The sequence below is a fragment of the Phacochoerus africanus genome, chromosome 14 (assembly GCF_016906955.1).
Source record: "Phacochoerus africanus isolate WHEZ1 chromosome 14, ROS_Pafr_v1, whole genome shotgun sequence".
Lineage (NCBI taxonomy): Eukaryota > Metazoa > Chordata > Mammalia > Artiodactyla > Suidae > Phacochoerus > Phacochoerus africanus.
In genome coordinates this window covers 2,161,386-2,183,966 of record NC_062557.1, presented here as the reverse complement: position 1 = coordinate 2,183,966, position 22,581 = coordinate 2,161,386, and the positions used below count along the sequence as shown (strand labels likewise).

General features: G+C 56.0%; 1 protein-coding gene across 1 annotated transcript; it reads left to right on the top strand.

The window, feature by feature from the left end:
* The first annotated feature begins 38 nt into the window (after nucleotides 1-38).
* On the top strand, nucleotides 39-20,941 carry SLC26A11 (solute carrier family 26 member 11). Its single transcript, XM_047757358.1, has 17 exons — nucleotides 39-126; nucleotides 1,192-1,406; nucleotides 1,960-2,152; nucleotides 2,506-2,591; nucleotides 4,583-4,662; nucleotides 5,686-5,828; nucleotides 10,484-10,659; nucleotides 11,063-11,135; nucleotides 13,531-13,581; nucleotides 14,615-14,675; nucleotides 16,666-16,721; nucleotides 16,937-17,077; nucleotides 17,916-18,043; nucleotides 18,361-18,460; nucleotides 18,865-18,998; nucleotides 19,309-19,381; nucleotides 20,138-20,941. The coding sequence occupies exons 2-17, from the start codon at nucleotides 1,194-1,196 to the stop codon at nucleotides 20,227-20,229; spliced, it is 1,800 nt and encodes a 599-aa protein (XP_047613314.1). The 5' UTR covers nucleotides 39-126; nucleotides 1,192-1,193; the 3' UTR covers nucleotides 20,230-20,941.
* The last annotated feature ends 1,640 nt before the right edge of the window (nucleotides 20,942-22,581 follow it).

Sequence of the window (22,581 nt, the reverse complement as noted above, 5' to 3'; positions counted from 1 at the left end):
CCCCGCCCACCCCGGTCACGCGCACCAGGCCCCGCCCAGGGCCCGCCCCCACTCCCCCAGCCCGCTCGGGTTTCTGCAGACCCGCTGCGGCAGCGACCGGGGACCCTGAGCTGTGGCGTCGGTCCGGTGAGTGCGCCGCGAACGGCGGCAAGGCCCAACGCGGAGTGGGTGAGCCGCCGGGGACGGGCCGGGGTCGCCGGTGGGCTGCCGACGGTGGCGCGGCCGGGGTCCCAGGGTGCGAGTGCCTCCGGCCGGGACCCCGCTCCCCACCCACCAGGTCCCCAGCCAAGTCCCTGTCACCCACCACCTTACTGGGGCCGGCGGGCAACGGACCGTCGGCCAGCGTGCGGTCCCAGCCCTTAGACCCCAGTATCACGGGCAGGCGGTTTCAGGGGTGAGGGTCAGGTTCTGTCCAGAGAAGCCCCGCGGGGGCCAGGGGAAGGGGGTGGCTTGTGACGGGCTCTGCGGGCCGGGGGCGCCCAGACCAAGAGAATGCGCACTCGGAATTACTGAGGGAGTCTCTGGCGTTCTTTTAGAACCAACTAGAACACCTAGAGCTTCTGTAAAGATGCGAACGCCACAGGTGGGGGTTGGGGTGATGCGCAGCCTCAGGATCGGAGCCCCCCCACTCCAGCGCCGCAGTCTGCCGTAGTGGGCGGAGCCTGCTGTGGTGCGCACTTGGAAAACCTCCGAGCCCTCAGGGCCTCAGTCCCCCCACCAGCGAGACGTGGGTGTCCCCGTGGACCCTGCTTTTCTCTGCACTTCTACCCATTACATTTCCTGGCGGGCTGGGGGGGGGAGGGATAAAAAGAAACAAATTATCCCGGGGGGAGAAACCTTGAGACTAATTAGTGTGAGATTTCTCATTGAGCAATCATTTATTATTTCGGCCAATCATTATTCCAACGGCCAGAGACGATGAAAGGAGAGAAGCACGTAGGGTCTGGGCAGGTGGGCTTCAGGGAGAGCAGTGGGGGAAGCGGCAGAGACCTCCTCTGCGCAGGCTGTTGGTTTCCGGTCTCAGATCAGCCAGGTAGGGGGAGATTTAACCCATCTGGCTGCAGCCCTGGGCGGGGGGGCGGGGGTGAGACGATTGTGCAGCTCCCGAGTTCCGGGCTCCTACACCTGCTGCTGGGTTTTCTGAAGCCCAGACTCTGACTGCTGGTCTGTGTCTCCCACTGCCCACCCTAGACATGTCCTCCCCTATGAAGCACCCCAAGGGCTTTGCCCCGATGTCCTGCTGCTGGTCCACTGAGACCATGCAGAAGAGGCTGCCTTTCCTGGCCTGGCTGCCCAACTACACTTGGTACGCACTGAAGATGGACTTCATCGCCGGGATCTCAGTTGGGCTCACAGTCATTCCCCAGGCGCTGGCCTATGCTGAGGTGGCTGGACTCCCTCCCCAGGTGAGATGTCTGCCCCTGCTGCCCACCACGTCCCCTCCCCTTAGCCTGACGTGCTCCAGCCCCAGCCCTCACCTGTGAACAGGCTAGAAGTCATTGTATTCCCTCCAGACAAGGGGACACCCAGGGCTCCAAGCTCATGGAGCCCAAGAAGCCTTGGTTTACAACCGAGAAGAGCACATGACTGCGTTTGGGCAGATATGTGCCGCCATGAGCCCTCTTGTCACACTTGTCACATGCACGCACCAAGCCGGTTCTGGATTGCCTGTTGGGGCCTCGGGATGACTCACCCTGGCTTTAAGAATGCTTTCTCAGACGCACGCACTCAGACACCTGCACACGAGGCCCCAGTTGGGGGTGGGTAGAAAGAGGGCTCTGATCACTGCCGGTCCACGCCTTGGATAACAGAAGGTGAGCAGTTCACCCTGCCTGTGTGTGCAGCTGTGTCTACATTCACAATGGACAGCACAGATCCCTGTGCCCCGCCGTCTCCTCCAGGGGTCCCGTGGGTGTGCCACGTGCCTCCTGCGTACTCATCATTCTCTCTGCCCAACAGTATGGCCTCTACTCTGCCTTCATGGGGTGCTTCGTGTATTTCTTTCTGGGCACCTCCCGAGACGTGACTCTGGGCCCCACCGCCATCATGTCCCTCCTGGTTTCCTTCTACACCTTCCGAGAGCCTGCCTATGCTGTGCTGCTGGCCTTTCTGTCCGGATGCATCCAGTTGGGCATGGGATTCCTGCGCTTGGGTAAGACTCTCAGGCTCTCCTGCCACGGGGCAGGGCTGTGGTTCTGCTCTTCTTGGGGTGCTGAGCCACTTCCTCCCGGCAATGCCCTGCCTTCAGCATTTCCTCTTTTGCATTCCAAGGGCTCTCCCTGTGTGTCTGGGTATGTGTCAGGAGGGGTGGCACTCAGCCTTCCCCTCCTGTGCTCAGAGGCCAGGATGCGTGGAGAAGTGCCCATGGCCCCAGTCTCTAGGCCAGCCCAAACAGGGCATGCCTTCCACTAGTCCTCAGCCCCAGTCCCACCCACACCCCCTCTCTCAGCCCATGTTGACTCATTGGGGCTGGGACCAGTTTGCTCTTTCCTCTTGGCTGTCCAGGGTTCCTGCTGGACTTCATCTCCTGTCCCGTCATTAAAGGTTTCACCTCGGCTGCCGCCATCATTATCGGTTTTGGGCAGATCAAGGTAGGCACACGACTCGGTCCCAGGGCACCTGCAGCTGACAGGACCAAGGCCGGGTCCCAATATGTGCGAGCCAATCAAGCACTTGCTGTTTTGGGATCCAGAGCCTGTGGTGCTCCCCGGGGTGTCCATTAATAAAATGACACTTCTGGGGAGATGTTGAGTGATGGCCAAGTCTTACAATGGGTAATTTGGGGGACCAGTGATGACAGCCCCTGCTCTTGCCAGAGCTTTGATGCCCTAGTGCTTGGTTCACCTCCCAGACTCTTCTGCTGCCCCTGCTGCACACTCAGCCATCGGGCCTTCGCAGGTCCCACACATGCCACCGAAATTCCAACAAGCGCGTTGTCCTCAGTGCTCTTTTACTAGGCGATGTCATCTTTCTGCCTTTTTTCCCTAAGTCTGTGTTTCTGTTTAAACACCTGTGAGAAGTACTGGAATCCGCGATCGTCAGCCCGCAGAGGACGTCGTTTATTCTCCTGCTGGGCTCTGGGTGCCCGGAGGGCAGGCGCTGTTTTGCCTCCCATGTGGGCGCGTGCAGAGTGGAACCAAGCTGAAGCTGAATGGAACAGACTTAGGCAGACTTAGGGTCTCACACACACACACCCCTACCTCCCCAAGGTGTGGTTCCTTTGGTCAGGCTCAGTTCCAGGCTGGCCCGTGACAGTCTTCCCAGATGGAGGCCGAGTGAGGAAGTGACAATGAGAAGCCCAGGAGGGTACCTGTGTAAGAGTAAAGCAGCCAACAGGTCACTGCTGCTGCCGGCTGGGTGCTGGATTAAGCTCTCCTTGTGTTCAGTTCCCACAAGTCCCCTGGGAGGTAGGCTTAGCCTTATTTCCATTCAGAGAGGAGGAAACAGCCTAGAACAATGTGGGTAAATTCAAATTATAGATGATGTACACACATATGTCAGTGTAAGCTCGGCAAATGCTGTTCCGTGGGATGCTCTGTCCTTTATTCCGGAAACATCATCCTTCATTTTTAGTGTCAAGAATGTTCTTTTTTCATAAGGCAGAGAGAGGGTAGCTGCTTCACGCATTTGTACTTGGCAGCTCTCGTCCCTGGTATTCGAAACCTTGGCTGGGTCGTGACCGCCATCTGAGAGCCTGTAGGCTGAGGGGAGGTGGCGGGTGCTCTTGACCTGGCCACGCAGGAGCCCCCCTGCCCAGGACGGAAGTGCCTGTCCTCCCTCCGCGGTCTCCTTTCGGGCTTGGGGGAGGGGGGTTGGGTTGTGCACCTTGGGTTGGGGGAGGGGGGTCCTTGGAACCTGATCTTCCTGAGTCTGGGCCTCGGCTGCCCTTTGTAATCCGAAGCAGGTAAAGAACCAAAGCACAAGGTGGTACCCCTTCTCCCTGCCAAGGACCCAGGACTTGGCCTGCCGGGTTGGGGGGTGGGGGGCCCCCCTCAGCGCCCTTCTCTTTGGCCGTTGGAGCCCCGCCCCCGCGGTTCCACCAGCCGCGGGCGAGATTTTTCCTTCCGGCCGGGGGCGGTGCTCGGCGGGCTGGCCTCCGACTGACGGACGCAACCGCGGGCCAATGGCGGTGGCGTGTGCGCTGTGGAGGGCGGGGCGGCTGGGTGATGGACGGGGCCGCAACCCAGATGCAGCCGGGCCTGCGGGGTGGGTGGGACCGGGGCCAGGACCCCCGACCGCCTTAGATTCCTGACCATGGCGCCCTCGGATCGGTCTCCTTGCTTTGAGGTCGCCCATGAGGATTATCCTCGGATGGGAAAATTATTTGTAAAGACGTGCCGTCCATCCCAAAGGTTGTAAAATGCCTTCGGCGCCCGCGGGCACCACCTCCGCCATACCCACTCCCTCTTTCCGAAATATCTTTGATCTGCTCTTGAGGGTTTTGGGAAGGGACAGATAGGCTTGGGAGAGCCAGGAGGTATGCCCTCTGGGAAGACCCTTGGGTGGCAGGGGATTCCAGGGCTAGGAGGTATTGGAGCTGTCGCAAAGGAAGCTTGTCTAATCAGAATCTCTGTTTGAACAGAATTTGCTGGGACTGCAGCACATCCCCAGGCAGTTTTTCCTGCAGGTGTATCAAACCTTCCACAACATCGGAGAGACCAGGTACCGAGGGGCTACGTTTCTGCTCTCACATAGGAAGCTTTTCCTTCCAGAACCCTCTCCCAGCCTCCTCCCCACTTCACTCCCAGGTGGCATTTATTTGGGTCTTCTGGGGCCTTGCTGCTCAGAAAGGAGTCCCCTGAGAGCTCCATCGGCCTCACCTGGGAGCTGGTTAGAAACACACTCTCAGGCCGCTCAGACCTGCTGAATCAGTCGGGTTAATGAGAGCCCCCGGTGGTCAGCGAAGCTTGAGACTTTGCTTCCATCAGGGCAGCACCAATCACCGTGCTCTCCTGCAGGGCTTTTTCAGGTGGTTGTAGTGGGAAGAGACCACATAGAGGAAAGGCAGGCAGTCTCTCACTTAAATGGTGCATTGCTTAGCAAGGACAAGAACATAGCACAGGGGAAGGCAGAGGCCAGCAGACCTGCAGATGCCCAGGGGATTGGCAGCAGGTGGCGAGTGTTCTTGCAGCAGGCACTTCCCTCAGATGGAGGGGCCCCTCCCAGAGAACAGGCAGCTTAAAGGGAGGTCCTCCTAGATGAGCCCATCCAGAGACCAGGACCTTTCTCTGGAGGGAGCGCTGAGCGGAAAATAGGACTTGGGGGGAGTGGGAGAGACTATATGACTGTCCCCCCTTCCCCTTCTCATCTGCTGCTGAGGGTCCCTGGCCTGCGAGATGCACCTGGTGGGGGCCGTCCTCACGAAGGCTGTTGGCGATAGAGAGCATCATGGGCGGTCAGAATCGAGTCTTCTGGAGCTCACGAGGCACCTGCAGCCCAGAGAGCTGCGAGACTGATACTGAGAGCTGGTACCCCGACGCCATTGTGATCTAGGCCTCAACTCCCAGGGCCTTTATACTTACTGAGTTTTGAATAAAGCTTTGAAGTGGGACAGGGACACAGGTTTCTTAGGAAGGAGCAAGGAGAGCAGTCAGGAGAGGAAGCTTTCTAGCAGAAGCAGCAGTTGAAGGTCAGAAGGCCTGTGCTGTTGTCGCGTTTGGGCCGCGACCCCGTGTCTCTCTGCAGGGTGGGTGATGCGGTGCTGGGGCTGGTCTGCATGGTGCTGCTGCTGGTGCTGAAGCTGATGCGGGACCACGTGCCTCCCGTCCATCCCGAGATGCCTCCTGGCGTGCGGCTCAGCCACGGGCTGGTTTGGACTGCCACCACAGGTGAGGGGGCCTCCTGGCTGAGGGACCACTTCCACAGCTCTCCTGCGCAACCCGGGGTCGTGTTGTCACCCCGGGAGCCTGAGTCCCACCCCTCGAGATCCTTGCGTTTGTCATCAGGTGGTGCTGACGTGCAGCCAGCACTGCGAACCCTGTTTGGCAGCAGCAGTTCTCAGATGGTTTTGTGCCCCAGGAGACGTGTGGCAACGTCCAGAGATTTTGTTTGTTTGTTTGTTTTGTTTTGTTTTGTTTTGCCTTTTCTAGGGCTGCAGCCATGGCATGTGGAGGTTCCCAGGCTAAGAGTCTAATCGGAGCTGTAGCCACTGGCCTACGCCAGAGCCACAGCAATGCGGGATCCGAGCCGCGTCTGCGACCTACACCACAGCTCACGGCAATGCTGGAGCCTTAGCCCCCTGAGTGAGGCCAGGGATTGAACCCAAAACCTCATGATTCCTAGTTGGATTCGTTTCCACTGTGCCACGAGGGGAACTCCAGAGATATCTTTGATTGACACTGCTAAGCAAGGCTGTTTCTGGCTTCTGATGGGTGTCAGCCAGGGATCCTGGTAAACAGCCTGCAGTGCACAGCCCGCCCCCCAGCAAAGAATGGTCTGGCCCAGGAGGTCAGTCGTGCCAAAGTCCAGAGGCCCTGGCAGGTCCCTGGAGGAGAAGACACACTGCGGTGAGACGAGCTGATTCCTGCTGCAGTCGTGCAGTCATGAGAGAAGCATTTTGCTTCAGGCCTGGAATCAACAGGTTGAGTCAGAGTTAATGAGAGGGTCTGTAAGGAAAAGCTCATGTAGAAGGCTGGGCGCTGAGGAGGGTCAGTGAGACCATTGGCTGGTCGAAGGGCCATCTCAGGGCGGGAGGAGGGGCTGGAAATTGTTCCAGTGAGCGGCCGGTAGGCAACATGGAGAGAGGACAGCAGGTACAGCCAAGCGTGGAAGCTTTGATATCTCCTGGGCCTTCCCATTCCCAGAGCTGAGGGGCATGGAAATTGCCCTGCTGGGCCTTGCTCTCAGCGACCATGAAATCCAGCCAGCTCTGGGACAGAGGAGGGGCTAGATTTTAGCCTTTGAGTCACCTCTGGCTTCTCCAGCTGGTCCCCAGTCCCTAGAGTCACCCACCAGACCCCCTTCTGCAGCCTGGAGGCAGTGGGTAAATGCTGAGCCCTTGGGAGAGTGGAAGAGCCTGGGGTTTATGGTGGAAGCACCTGGCTTCAGGTCCCAGCTTTGCCACTACCTGGTACTGGCATGATTCACTTGCCAGAATGTCTGAGCTCGACTGTCTAAAACCTTAACCCTCAACACGTGGCCTTGGACCTCAGCCTGGGCATCCCCGGGAGCTTCTTGGAAATGCAGGTTCTCAGGCCCAGCCAGACCTTTGACACAGAATCCGCATGGTAACCTGTTCACTGGGTGACTCACAGGTGTGCTGGGGGCTGAGAAATGCTGCTTCAAAATCCCATAGGCCTCTCAGGGGCTGTTGTCTCTGTCTCTCTTCTCTCCAGAATATGTAACATCTTAGGAAACTAGTGACTCAGTTTCCAAGTGTTTTTTTCAAAAATCATGGTTTCAGCGTATATCTTAGCTGGACAAGAGCACGTTGAAACTATGGCAGTACCTTGTTTTTGTTCAGAGATTTGTAGAAAATTTGTTTAGCCATAAGATCTCCTGGTGAGGGAGATAGAACAGCTGTCATTTTTACCCTTTTGCAGATGGAAAGGTAGAGACGTGCAGAAATTGAATGAGGTGCAATCGGACGTTCAGCCCTGGATGCTTACAAAGCACTTCACAGAAGTCACTGCCTTTGGTTCTCCCAGTAGTCTTGAGGAAGGGATATTAGTGTCCCCATTTCGCTTGCTCCCAGGTTACCTGCCTTTTTTCCTGATCAATTGATCTGGAAGTGTATAGGTTTTATTGATCTCCCAGAACCAACTTTTGATTGCGTTCATCTCTCTATTGCTTTTATTTTCTAGTTCATTGATTCTGTTCAGATCTTTATTATTTCCTTGCTTTCGTTGATTGTGGGTTTAACTTTACCTTTTGCAAGTCCTCGAGGCGGAAGCTGCAGTCTTGGAGCCCTCCTTTTCCTCTGCTACAGTGTTTAGGATCATAAATTTCCCTCTCAACACTGCTTTAGCTGCATCCCACAATTTTGATAGGTTAGGTTTTCATTTTCGTTTAGCTCTAAATACGTCCTCATTTCCATTTTGACTTTTCCTTTGACTTACTCAGAAGTGGATTATTTAATTTCCTCTTTGAACCAGGAGCTTTTTAGGAGTTCGTGTCTAAGTTTTGGGGATTTTCCAATCAGTATCTTGTTATGATTTCGAAGGTAATTCCACTCTCGTCAGAGAACAGACTTTCTAGGTACAGACACTTGGAGGATTACAGCTTTTGGACTGACCCTCTTTCTCCTGACAATGCGCTCTACTCTGAAATCTACTTTGGTGTAGAGCTGTGCTGGCTTTCTTTTGATTAGTATTAGCACATTTTTTCCCATCCTTTTGCCTTGAATCTGTTTAGCGTACTTACATCTCTGTATTTAAAGTGTGTCTTTTGTGGGCAGCGGCGTGTGGGACGGATCTTGTTTTGTGATGCTCCCCAACAGTCTGGCTTTAACTGAGGGGCAGTGTGCTTCCAGTGTCTCATTTCTTCTTTGTTGCCCTTTCTCTTTCTCCATCTTTTCGATTATTTTATATGATTCTTTTTTATTCCTTTTCTTGGCCTGTGGGCTTTAATTGCCACATGTGTGTTTTGTGCATGTGCTTGCTTGTTTGCGTCCAGTGGTTGCTTTAGGGTTTCTCGTACTCAACCATATCTGAGGGTTTCCAGTGTACAGGCAACTTCATGTTGCTGGTAAGAACCTTATGACAGGATACGTAAGTACATTTCTCCGCTTCTGGCCTTGATGCTGGGGTTGCCGTGTTTTTCTTTAATGTCTGTTATTGACCCCCCAGTCATACTGTTATTGCCACTTTATGTATTTATTTTTAATAATGATTTTTTTCTATTATAGCTGGTTTACAATGTTCTGTCAATTTTCTACTGTACAGCAAGGTGACCCAGTCACACGTACATATGCACATTCTTTTTTCTCACATTATCTTGCTCCCTAATAAGTGACAAGGTATAGTTCCCAGTGCTGTACGGCAGGATCTCATTGCTTAGCCATTCCAAAGGCAATAATTTGCATCTGTATTGCCGCTTTAAATATGCTTTTAAAGATGTGTAAATGAGAGCAAAGCCCCCCCCCCCCCATCGTCACTATTTCTACTGCTCTTCATTCCTCTGTGTAGGCCCAGATTTCTGTCTGTGTCCTTTTCCTTGCCTGGAGAATCTTCTATATTTTTTCCTGTAGTGCAGGAAGAGTGGTGAATTCTCTCAGCTTCTGTCTGTCCAGAAAGTCAGTGTTTTACTTTCATTTTGGTAGGTAGCTTTGCTGACTATAGAATTCTATGCAGGTTTTTTTCCTCCCTCCACACTTTCAAAATGCCATTCCCCGGTCTCCTGGCCTGCTTAGTCTCCTGCAAGAAGTCTGCTGTCGTTGTTACCTTCCTCTAGATACGACCTTTTTCTCTGGCTGCTTATAAGATCTTCTCCTTATTATTGGTTTTAGGCAATTTGGTTATGATGTGCCTTGGTATGTATTTTTTTCCCGTAGTCTTAGGCTTGTGATTCATTGACATTCTTGGATATGTGGGTCTGTGGTTTTTATCAAATTTGGAAAAATAGGAGCTCCCATTGTAGCTCAATGGTAATGCACCCAACTAGCATCCATAAGGACTCCAGTTTGATCCCTGGTCTTGCCCAGGGGCTTGAAGATCCAGTGTTGCTGTGAGCTGTGGTGTAGGTCCCATGCAGCTCAGATCCTGAGTTGCTGTGGCTGTGGCATAGGCTGGAAGCCATAGCTCCGATTTGACCCCTGGCCTGGGAAGAAAAATTTTTTTGAAGAAATACACCACTATTATTTCTTCACCTCTTTGTGCTGTCCCCCCATGCCATTCCACAGACGCTCTCTGTGGATTCTGACACATGTATATTAGGCTACTTGAAATTGTTCCATAGCTACTGATACTTTGTACAATTTTTCAGTCTTTCTTTTCCTCTCTGTGTTTCATTTTGAGTAGCTTCCATTGCTACTTTTTCAAGTTCACTAGTCTTTTCCCCTGAAGTAGCGAATCTGTTTTTAATCGCAGTGTATTTTTTGCCTCGGACATTATGGTTTTCACTTTTAGAAGTTCGGTTTGGGAGATGTTTGGAGATTTTATATATATACATATGTATTTCTTTAGTCCGTATGTTTTGTCCAGTTTCTAGTTGTTTCAGGCAGCGGCAGGGTAAGCTTGCTCTCTTACTCCATCCCGAGGTGGCATTTGCCTAGGACATCTGGTCTCAAAGTCTTTCAAGCTATGCCTCTGGCTGTGCACACACTGGTGACCTGTAGGTGACGTGCATGCCAGCCCTGTGTGTCACCACTCCCCGGTTTCTCCTTCGTGCCTTTTCCATGATGTCACGCGTTTATGGCTGTCCCACAGTCACTTGTATCCGTGCTGTTTCCCAGCCCGGGTTGGGGTCTTCCACCTCCTGAGGCGTATTGGCCCCCATTACCCAGAGCACCCAGGTTTTACCGGTGGTCTCTCCCTGTCTGTCCTAGCTCGAAATGCCCTGGTGGTCTCCTTTGCTGCCCTGGTCGCCTACTCCTTCGAGGTAACAGGATACCAGCCTTTTGTTCTGACTGGGAAGACACCCGAGGGCCTCCCCGATCCCAGCATCCCCCCCTTCTCAGTGACCACCACCAACGGGACGATCTCCTTCACCGAGATGGTGCAGGTGGGTAGAGGCGGGAGCCTGCGGCGGCCCCGGGCCTGGCTCTCTATCCCTGCTGCGTCGGCTCAGTGCCAGGCAGCTGAGCTCAGTGAGGACTGTGGCATCCCCTGGAGGGGGCATCTCTGGCGCACGGACAGGGAGGAGTGAGGTCCCGCTGGGGCACAACCTGCAGACACCATGTGAGGCACAGCCTCGGGGGACACACCCAGGGAGCCTGGCCGTTGTGGATACTGGCAGAGCAGGAGTGTGCTGTGTTCTGCTCTGTGCTGTGCTCCTCGCAGTGTGAACTCACAGCCCCGCAGCGGAAATACCTTCACTTCTGTGACATGGGCGAGCCACTGCCTGGCCAGAGGTCTCTGTCCTCCTTCCCCAGAGGGTGGCTCACCATCCCTCTCTCCTCTCCCAGGGCATGGGAGCCGGGCTGGCCGTGGTGCCTCTGATGGGTCTCCTGGAGAGCATTGCAGTGGCCAAATCCTTTGGTAAGATGCCTGCCACCCACTCCCTCCCTGGCGTCAGCCTGCAGCCCACGTGCCTCGCTCACCTGCTCAGCTTGTTTTCATCTGCTCTGATGTTTGAAACTTTGAATTTGTATCTAAGTAATACGTGTTTATGGTTTGTTTGTTTGTTTGTTTTTTGTTTTTTAAGCCGTGGTAAAAATGGATTTTCAATGAAAAATCTTTTCTGGCAGCTGGAAATATTTGTCAGTTCCCTCTCTGTGGACATATAAAAGCCTTTGCCAGTTGAACTTTCTGTGCGTGGTGTACACACTCCCCCTGCTAGCTGACATCAAACCGAACATGCAGGGAGTTTCCTGGCGGCACAGTGGGTTAAAGGTCCAGTGATGTCACTGCTGTGGCTCAGGTTACAGCTCTGGCACTGGTTCGATCCCTGGCCCGGGAACTTTTGCATGCCGCAGGCGGGTCCAGAGGCAAACAACAATCTTAGGTGAAACAGATCTTAGTAGAGATGTGAAATAGCCCCCATCTTCAGTTAAATAACTTCAGTTAAATAACTTCAGGTTAACTTCAGTTAAGTAACTTCAGTTAAATAACTTCATCGGTTATCGGTCGTAATGAAAGATAGTAAAATAAATTAGGAAGTGACACATTCCATCTTTGTTTTAATGTAGTTTATTGAAAATTTTCATTTAAGTGGTAATAATGGCTGTATTTGATAATCTATTAGAAAAATTCCTAGAAATGTGACAAGATACCCTTTCCAGCTGGCTGAGCACATCTGGCTGTTCTTGCTCCACCCCTGGAGATGCCGGCAAATGTTAATCTGCTTATAGGTTTGCCGCTCGGTACCCTGACTCCCTCCACCTGAGCTAAGATTACCAAACCCATCACAGGTCCCTGCTTCTGTGTTAGGTCCCTGGACTCGTAGCTCGGTGTTGTCCCTGAGGATGACATGTTCATTCTGTTTTATAACAGGGTTAAGTCCTCCTTAATCTAACCTGTTTGAATGACTACAGAGATTAAAATTCAAAAACACGCAGCTTTATCTTATTGTGACCACCTAAATTGTGTTCACTGCCCAGCTCTGGTTGTGCCAAGATTGCATTTCCTTCTCCGAAGTTCCAGCATTTGGACCCTCAGTCAGTTTCAGAGGGGCTCAGCCAGTGTCCATCTAAAGCATTTTCCTTTGCAGATGCCAGCAGTCGCCCAAGACCACACTGCTTTTCAATTTGCAGCCTGTTCAGTTCATATTTTTTTTTCTTCGTTTTTTTTTTTTTAATAATTTGGAGGGGGTGTGTCTTGGAATCTGCATCTGACAGCTTTTTCTCATCTCGTCTATTACTTAGAAAACTTTCCATTTTCTTTTGAAGTCAGCTGATCTCTTCTGGTTGTTTGTAAAGCTTGTCAATCTCTTAAGTCAGGGCTTCGTAAACCACTGCCTGCTGCCTGCGACCTAAGGATGGCTTCTGCTTTTTTTTTTTTTTTTTTTTGTCTTTCTGCTATTTCTTTGGGCCGCTCCCTTGGCATATGGAGGTTCCCAGGCTAGGGGTCCAATCGGAGCTGCAGCCACCAGCCTACACCAGAGCCACAGCCACGTGGAATCCAAGCCGCATCTGCGACCTACACCACAGCTCACGGCAACGCCAGATCGTTAACCCACTGAGCAAGGGCAGGGACCGAACCCGCCACCTCATGGTTCCTAGTCGGATTCGTTAACCACTGCGCCACGATGGGAACTCTGGCTTCCGCATTTTTAAATGTTTGGAGAAAAAAATTTAACAGAGATGAAGATTTGGTGAAAAGCACATGAAACTCGTACCCCAGCTCACAAAGAAGCTTTTCTTGGCGCATGGGCTTTTGCTTAATGTGCTTCATGCTGCAGCAGGAGCTGAGCAGCTGTGACGGAGGGCATGACCCTCACAGCCTCAAATATCGACAGTCTGGCCCTTTACAGAGGGTTTGCCAACTCTCTTAGATTCGCGCCCCTCCATAGATCCCCAGATCTTCCTGCTCATCGCTCTGAAACTTGCTAGTCATCTTGACTTGTGACCAGAGAGCTTTTTTAGTTTAAAACATCCTCCCCTTATTATGAAAGCAGCGCATGTTTTTCGCACAAGGTGTTGAAAGTGTAGACGTGGATACAGAAGAAACAAACGACTTGTAATCTCCCTTGTTTTCTCAATTAACTGCTGCTAACATTTCAATCTGCATCTTCCTACTGTACACAGAGACACATACACATTTGCACATGTGTATGTATTTGAGCTGTGTTCATACCTTATAGTTTCCAAACACAGGCAATGCTGTAGGGAGAAATTGGTAACCTGTTTGATCATTTCATAAATAGTTTCCCGATGATATGTGTATATATATATATATATCTAGTGACAGTGTTTTTTCCGTCCTTTCTCTTTAGCTTCTCAAAACAATTACCGTGTTGACGCCAACCAGGAGCTGCTGGCCATTGGTAAGACTCCAGCGGCGGGCGGCTGGGGTGTGGGTGATGCCGGTGGTGCTGAGGCCCCCCTGCCCTGAGCCTCCCTGCAGTCGGGGGCAGGTGGCTGAGAGAGGACTGTCTGGAGGGGTGTGTTCGAGGTGTCATCCGAGCTGTCTCGAGAGCAGGCCTTGAACCTGTCACCACTTGTGGGTTTTGCAGAGCTCAGGAAACAGCGGTGGTCTTTTTGCATACGGACGTTCCCTGGCTAGGGGTTGAATTGGAACTGCAGCTGCCAGCCTGTACCACAGCCACGGCAACACGGGATCTGAGCCGCATCTGCCACCTACAGCACAGCTCATGACAACCCCAGATCCTTTAACCCGCGGAGGGAGGCCAGGGATCAAACCTGCATCCTCATGGATCCTAGTTGGGTTCGTTACCACTGAGCCACAGCGGGAACTCCCCTGGTGGTCCTCGTGAAGGCCCCTGCAGGAGGCAGATGCTGATGAGCCAGTGGGGATGAACTCGGGTTGGTTACCTCTCTTCTCCCAGCCCGGCTTCAGGTGTGGGTGCATCTGCTGTAGATGAATCAGAGGCACATGGGGAGGGCAGCTTACTGGCCATGACCTGCTGCTGCTCACCTTGGCCAGTCATCTCACGAAAGGAGTGTGGGTTTAAAAGAACTCAGAGGATGGGGGATGCCAGTGGGCTTCCTGGGTGCTTTGGGCCTGTCTGTGCACGCTTGCTGTGCTCGGCTGACCCCACTCCGGGCAGGCGGGGTTCCTGTCTCACTTATCCACGGACAAGACACGCTGACCTCTCAGAGGCAGGGCCGAGGTCAGAGTTACTCTATAGCTAGATCCAACCTCAGCACACTTGGCAAAGACCGTGGTTTGTCTTGTGCTTCCCAGAGAGAGGGCGTCTCCGGGTCGTTCCTCTGCTTCGTCTTCACGGGGAGGGGGGGGTCCCTTCTGATCTCTGTCCTCCCCGCCCCCCCAGCTCTGTCTCCCTCCGTTTTATGCTCCTTCTCCCGGATGAGCCTTTCCTTCCGTTTTCTCCCCAGGCCTGACCAACATCCTGGGCTCCCTCTTCTCCTCCTACCCGGTCACAGGCAGCTTTGGACGGTGAGTAACCACGTGTCCCCTTCACTGTGTCTGCAGGGAGGTCCCAGCCCAGGGCAGAGGCTGCTTGTCCTGCTCGAAGAACCAGCTTCCCCCCAGCGGGCTCTCGGCTCTGTCCTGAGGCCATTGTCCGTCTCCCCATCCCTCCGTCCCCATCAGTCACCTGCTCCCCGGGGAGGCAGAGGGGGCTGGCTCTGTTCCTTCACCATCTCGGCTGGTGTTTTTCACGCCGACGTGCGGTGCTGGTTTAACATAAAAAGCTCCCTTGCACAGCCTGCTCCCAGCCTCTTGGTGCTGGACTTCATTCCTGAAAGAAAGCGGGGCCGGGAAGGACAGCAGCTCCGCCTGAGGAGGTGCGGGCTCTCGCTGGGGTCGCTGTGGAACCCGTGCGAGAGGCGGGTGGGAGGGCGGCCTGCGGCTGCAAGAAGGGGGGGCATCAGTGCCAGGACTCCCGCCGAGCGTGTGTGAGGCCTGCGCCTTCCGGACACCCCGGAACACTGCGTTGAGGGGGCGCAGGGCTCTCTGCCCCACCTCCCACACCCCAGCCTCCTCCTCTGTAAAACAGAGTCGAGTCTCGGAAAGCGGTTTAGAGCATTTATTGAAAATCACGTAGCGTGGCCCTGGTGATCTGGGAGGTGCTGTACGAGCGTTTAGGAAATAAAGCCTCGAACCGTCTTCAACGCAGCTGTGTATATGCTCTCGTTGGCGTAACTAGATTGCAGGCCTGTTCAGGCAAGGTTGTGTTTTGTATCCCCTGGCTCCTAGCACAATGTCTTGCATGTAGTGGGTACTGGAAAAATTCTGTATTCAGCTAATTACTGGAATTCTGCCCAACTCTGGCTGTTGGAGGGGGCTCAGGAGCAGGCTTTCCATGGCCACGTACGGACGGACGGATGCAGTCGTTCCCGGAGGCACGGGGGCGGGCCCAGGTCACCGTTGGGGGCATCGGAAGTGCAGGGGAGGCAGGGTCCGGTGCCATCACTGGAATCAAGTCGTGGCCTCTGGTCTTGCTGGTGACAACGGGAAACGTGGCCCGAGGGCCAGTTCTTTGGCGGAAAATGCTTTTCCTGGCAGTTCGGTCTGAGTGCATTTTTCCAAAGAGGCCAAATTAACTTCTAATCCCACAGCCCAGAGAAACGTCGCTGTCAGAATCGTGGTGTTTCTCCTTTTAGATTTTTCTCTGTTTATACATTGTGTGTGTGCGCTTCTGCATATGATTTATATACACATACGTGCACGCACACGAAGTGGGATTCCCCCCCCTTTAACAGCATTTTCCATATCAGCCCATCAGGAAAAATAAGCCTCTGTGTCATCATTTCTAACAGCCAGGCGCTCCGCGACCAGGGAGGTATTATTTTGCCAGAGCTGTTGTGACACATGCCACAGACCAGGCAGCGTAAACAGCAGAGAGCGCTTTCTCACCGTTCTGGGGCCGGCTGGCCGGGACCCAGGCGCCGGCAGGGCTGGCTCCTGCGGCCTTTCCCCTGGCCTTGCAGACGGCCACCTCCCGTGTCCCCACATGGTCCTTCCTCGGTGTGCCCTGGCTTCTGCGTGTCCCCGTGTCCTCTTCTAACGAGCACAGAGGAGTAGGGCCCACACAACACCCCCAGTAAGTTAATCACCCCCCCCAGTGGCTCTCTCTCCAAAACCACCCTTTCTGAGGTGTTGGAGGTCGGGGCTTCTGTGGATAAAGGGGTGGGAGGCGGCCATTCAGCTCTCTGCATGGAGTCTCGTTTCAGGCTCCTCTGCTGGCTATCTGGATTTCCATCCGGACCTCTCTCTGACCCGTTACCTTGCGTTAATTGAGAAGCCCCAGGGGTCCCCCTTGGAGGGAGACTCGCCCTCTAGCGTCAGGCTCTCTGTTAGGTGCCGGCAGTGGGGCCTCCTGGTCCCTCGGAGCCCCCATTCCGGGAGCCTAGCCACAGTGTGTGGACGGATGCCTCCCCTGCTGTCCCGGTCCGGCCACTGACGGGTCTCTGTTGCCTTCCAGGACGGCTGTGAATGCCCAGTCGGGGGTGTGCACCCCAGCAGGGGGCCTGATGACAGGTGAGCACCCCGTCGCGCACATGCGCGCCGCGTTCCCGGGTCCACGCAGGGAGGCGGGAGGAAAGGAGAGGAGGGGGCCCCGGGGGCGGCACAGTGGGCTCTGGCGCCGCGCTGTGCCCCCGGGTGGGGCCCTCGCGGGGGGCGCGGTCGGGGCCCTCGCGGGGGGCGCGGTCGGGGCGGCGGGACCACAAGGTCACGGCCCTGCCGCCCCGCAGGAGCCCTGGTGCTGCTGTCGCTCGACTACCTGACCTCGCTCTTCTACTACATCCCCAAGTCCGCCCTGGCCGCCGTCATCATCATGGCCGTGGCCCCCCTCTTCGACACCAAGATCCTGGGGACGCTGTGGCGCGTCAAGAGTACGTGTCTCCCGGGCGTCGCGCCGAGGTCGCCGCCCCCCGCCGGCCGCTGCCCCCACCGGCCCAGCCAGGGGAGCCGGGGCTTTGCGGGGACCGGCGGGCACACGGCTCAGCCTCCCTTTCTCCACCGCTCACGACGGCTTAGGGGTCCCCACCCTGCGGTTCTCTGTCACGACAGGTTTTCTCTTTGGCTTCTCAAAGTGGCTGAAGCATTCGTGTGGCTTCTCTGGTTCCTTTTTCGTCAGCCCGCAAGAGTTACCCAGAGAAAGGAAGCATGATTTTGCCTGTGCCTGTTCGTGCCAGGGCACACGTGTGTCATTGTGTGCCATCTCAGGACAGCCCTGACATGTGCACCGGTGTACCTCAGTTAACATGCTGGGGGGGACACAGCAGAAGCCACCCATGGACGTGAAGCCCGGGGGGGCCCTTGCGGAGAGGCGTGCGTCTGGGGTGGGCTCCAGCACTGACCCCCAAGCCCGCCCGCTTTTGGGCTGCCTCCCCCTGCAGCTCAGAAAAGTCACAGGACCTCCCTGGCCCCACCGCCGTTCTTCCTCGGGCCGGTTAGAAGCGCCCACTGTGGCCACCAACCGGGGGCAGGGGGCTGGGCTGCCAGGCGGGGCGGGGTCTTCTGCCTCTGACAAGTCCCTGAGCTGGCCTGGCCTGTCAGCAGCGTCCGTGCCCAAGTCCCTGGACGGGGTCCCTCGGAGGCTGCTCCGGATCCTTGATGCCTTCCTCACCACGTGAAGAGCTGCACACAGGCACCCCTCTGCTGGGGGCTCGGGTAGCTGGGAACGGGGCTCACGGGGGGCCCCCCCCTCAGCTGGACCCCCTCTTGCAGGGCTGGACTTGCTGCCCCTCTGCGTGGCGTTCCTGCTGTGCTTCTGGGAGGTCCAGTACGGCATCCTGGCGGGGACCCTGGTGTCCGTGGTGATCCTCCTGCACGCCGTGGCCAGGCCCAAGATTCAGGTGGTGGTCCCGGCCTCGCTGGGGGCCTGCCGGCCTCGGGGGGTCCCGTGGGCGAAGTGTGCTGTGGGAGGACCCCTCGGCCCGCTGCCTTGCGTTTTGAGTTCTTGGTGTGATGTGGCCTGAGGCACTGCCAGGTGACCGTCCATCTCGTGGGTGGCGTGGCTCTCCTGTCACAACCCCATCATGCTCCCACTGTGTGGGGGGCGGGGTAGGGGCTCCCGCCAGCTCTGCACACCCTGTCCCCCCAAGCCAGGCAGAGCCGCCCCATCCGCCTTGCCTCCAGGACTCACTGCCGTCCCCCCCACCGCTATCCCCAGGTGTCGGAGGGGCCAGTGCTGATCCTACAGCCGTCGAGCGGCCTGCACTTCCCTGCTATCGAGACCCTCCGCGAGATGGTACTGAGCCGGGCTCTGGAAAGTACGTGCCCTTGTGGGCTGCAGTCACCCCCAGCTCTCTGCTGCCCTCTCAGGAGCCTGGCTCCTCCTGGACCCCAAGACCCTGCCCAGGCTGCTCGGGAGGAACTTGCCCACCTTCAGGTCCAGGGGCTCTCGGGCGTGTCAGATGGATGTCCTGCGGTTTCCCAGTGTTTGTTCCTCAGGCCCCTCCTCCGGCAGCTGGTATTTAGGGGAGAAGGGCCCGTTCCCTGCCCTGTGAGGGAAACCGCTGCTGCTGTCCTCCAACAGCTAGGGTCTCGGGTCCCTGTCCTATCCCGTCCTGTGCCTGCTGGGGTGGAGCTCTCGATGGCTTTGCTTGGCCCCACGCCCTTGGCCGGGGCTTCCTCTAGTGGCTTCCCCGAGTGTGACTGCTCCCTTGTCCCCCAGCATCCCCGCCACGCTCGGTGGCCCTGGACTGCACCCACATCTTCAGCATTGACTACACGGTGGTGCTGGGACTCGGGGAGCTCCTGGAGGACTTCCACAAGCGGGGCGCCACCCTGGCCCTCATCGGCCTGCAGGTGGGTGCCGGCAGCTGCTCTTGAAGCCGCTTGGGAGGTCTGTGTCATCACTGTCCCCATGTTGAGATGAGGATGCCAAGGCCCAGAGAAGCTGAACGATCTGCCTCATGTCACACAGCGAGCTCCGTGGCATCTGGCCGCGGGACGCTGCTCATGTCCGTCCTGTGCTGTGCTGTGCTGTGTTTGCAGGGCACTCGTCTCTGTGTCCTCCAGGAAGTGTTCACCCGTGCAGACGTCTGGGACAGCCTGTGGCGTGGGCTGTGACGGTAGGAGCATTGCCACCTGGAATCACCATTTGTCTGTCCCACAGGTTCCCGTTCTCCGTGTCCTGCTGTCTGCTGACCTGAAGGGCGTCCTGTACTTCTCCACCCTGGAAGAAGCAGGTGGGTGGGCCAGTCATTGGAGAGGGCGCGGCTGCCCACCGCTGCGGTCATGGCAGCAGAACCGAGATCCTGCAAGACGGGAGGGTCGGTGCTTGAGTCTGAGAGCGGGGAGCCCTTGCGCGAGGCCAGGGTTGTGGGCAGGTTGTCAGGGCGCCCTCCTGCTCTGGCATTTTATTTGGTAGGACCTCCTGTGTGTCTTTAATTGAGGCGTGGTTGACCCACCGCAAAGCGCACAGACCCTAGATGTGGTTTTGCGTCCTGATGGATGGACGTGGCGGGTGTCCCGTCGGGAGGGGGGTTATATCTCCATCGTTCCAGAAGGTCCCTCTTTCACTCCCCCTCCAGGGACCCGCCCCCGGGGGGATGAACACTGTTCCGATTTCTCCCACCGCCCCTCAGTGTAGCCTGCTCTAGAACTTCATGTAGTGGGACTGGAAGGGTTCTTTTTGCGTCTGCCTTCCTCGGCTCAGCGTGTCATCTGTGAGGTTCGTCCATGTTGCTGCTGGGAGCAGCCTGACGCTCAGGCTGGGAGCTGGATCTGCAGACTGCGCCCAGCCTCATGGCAGGACCCGTCCAGGAGCAGGGAGGGCCCTCGGGGCACAGAGTGGGGAGGTGAATGAGGTGGAGCCAGCTCAGCGCTGGGGACTTCGGCTCCCTGCTCTCGGGGCCCCGAAGTGCCGGCCGTGCCTCCCGATCTTCGAACTGACCCCTCCTCACTTGGCTTTTTTCGTGTTTGAAACCTTGTGTCTTCTGCAGAGAAGTACCTGAAGCAGGAACCCGGGACCCAGCCCTACAACATCAGCGAAGACTCTGTCCCGGAGCACAAGGTGGCCCTGCTGAAGGCCTGACGGGCGCCACTGGGCGCCCATGGCGGAGGGTCTCTGGAAGGTTCTTGTCACTGTGATGCCGGATGCCGCCTTGCAGACAGATCTGAGGAGCCCGCAGGTGCCCGGAGGACGGGGAGGGGCCGTGTGGGGATCCGCAGGGACTCCTCCCGTCCCGTGGAGGGCGGAGGAAGGCCTCCGGGCTGTTCCGTGGACCTGAACACTTTTAAAGAGCGGTTTGGAGAGCGCCTTCTAGAATGGTAGACCGGGAAGGGCGGGGACGTCAGCCCAGTCTAGGCGAGCAGTCCTCCCGGCCCAGCGCCTTCCTGGATTTCGGGGGAAGGGGGAGGGCGGGCATCTCTCAGGGGGCTTCCCCTCTTGATGGCGGCGGCTGTGCTGTTGTTGGGAGGAAAACCAAGGTTTGCCAAATGACTGAAAGCGTCTGTTAAAAATAACTTTACGGTGTTTTCTAAGTGTGAAGAAGTAACAGCTTTGGTGTTTTTGTAAAAACCATAAATGCTTATTGTAACAGCTACAGGAAGCACCTCCGTCATCCACTCGGTGGTGGCCCCGGGCCGCCTCCCTCCCGCGCGCGCCCGTGGGACGTCGGCTCGCGGGGTGGGCTTCCGGTCACGTCAGTGGGATCATTTCATCCATGGTGCTCTGTGACCCCCATTTTCATGCGGCCATTGCTGTGAATTACTTGTTGTGATAATAAATAGAGACTATATGATTATCACTGGTTCCCTGGTACTTTATTCGAGAGATGGGCCCCAGGTGACTCAGCAAGGCCTGCGCACGTAGACTTGCGTGGTTCAAACGTCTCGCTCGTCCTCTCGGGAGGGAAATCCCCGCGGAGGAAGGCGGAGCTCCTGGGTTTTCTTTGAGCGAGAGCTGCCTGTGCAGAGGGCCCTTGATGTGGTGCCCTCGAGCCCCCAGCGCTCTGCCCGGGCCGTCCTGGCCAGGGTCTGAGCAGAGAGAGGGGCCAGGCCTGCCCCTGGACACGAGGCTTCTCAGGTTCCTTGTCCTCCGTGTCCTAGCGTCTCCCCTTCCAGGCCCCTGACCAGCCGGCTACACTGCTTACCCCTGGCCCCGGGCAGCTTCTCTTTGTCCACAGAGCAAGTGTCTCGAAGCTCTGCCCTCTGGGCCACTCCCGCCCAGAGTGTGATGGAGGCGCGGTCCCGTTTTGGTCTGCGCGCACGTGATGAGCGCGCACGTGATGAGCGCACACGTTCTGGAGCCCAGAGGTCACCCCATTCACAGGACTGGGCAAATCGATACCCTCGGGCGGGACCCACTCGGTCGAAAACCCCCACCATCAGAGACGAAGCGGCTCTGCCTCTCGGAAGCCACGCCAGCAAAACAGGAGCCCGCCTCCGGGAAACGAGCCAAGGATGTGTATCACAGGCTCACGAGCAGTTTGGGAAAATGAAAGCAGCAAGTTGTCTCTCTTCTTGAGAGTTCCTTGACCCTGGAACACGTGAACTCGGAGTGTCACCCGGCGGGGAGAGCGAGACGGAGTGTAGGCACCAACGCGATGTCCGAGTGAAGAGGCGAGTTGATGACCATCTTAAGACACCGTTTGCGTGACCACACTCACTAAGTGACTCTCTGATGTACGTACAAGATTTTAAAAGTTCTGGAAGGGGGAGTTCCCACTGTGGTGCAGAGGAAAACAAACCCGACTAGGAACCATGAGGTTGCGGTTCGATCCCTGGCCTCGGTGGCTTAAGGATCTGGCGTTGCCGTGAGCCGTGGTGTAGCTCACAGACACGGTTTGGATCTGGCGTGCCTGCGGCTGTGGTGGAGGCCGGCAGCTACATCTCCGATTAGACCCCTAACCTGGGACCCTCCGTATGCTGTGGGTGCGGCCCTAGGAAGACTAAACAAGTAAATACAAAGTAAAAGTTCTGGGAGGGGGAGCATCAGACTCCTGACAGTGATTACTTCTAGGGTTCACAGTAACTGTGTCTGCATAATTACTTTTTCAAAGAACAGCATACTGGTATCTACTTAAGTTATAATTAGAGATTAATTTAGGGAGTTCTCTGGTGGCCTACAAGTTAAGGATCCAGCAGTGTCACTGCTCTGGCTCAGGTTTGATCCCTGGCCTGGGAGTTTCTGTGTGCTGCAGGTGGGGCAAAAAAAAGTTAATTTAAAAAGGAGCTTTTGACAACAACAACCACAACAACAAAAAAGACAAAAAAGACGAAAAAAGAAGCTTTTGGAAAGAATGTGGAATTTGGAGTCAGAAGATTCAGGGCTGGTCTCTGTCACCCTCTCCCATCGCTCAGACAAGCTTTCCAAGCCTCGGTCTGTACGCTGGGGGCTCGTGTGACTGCACTGATCACACAGTTGACAGAGGCCGTCCTCGCC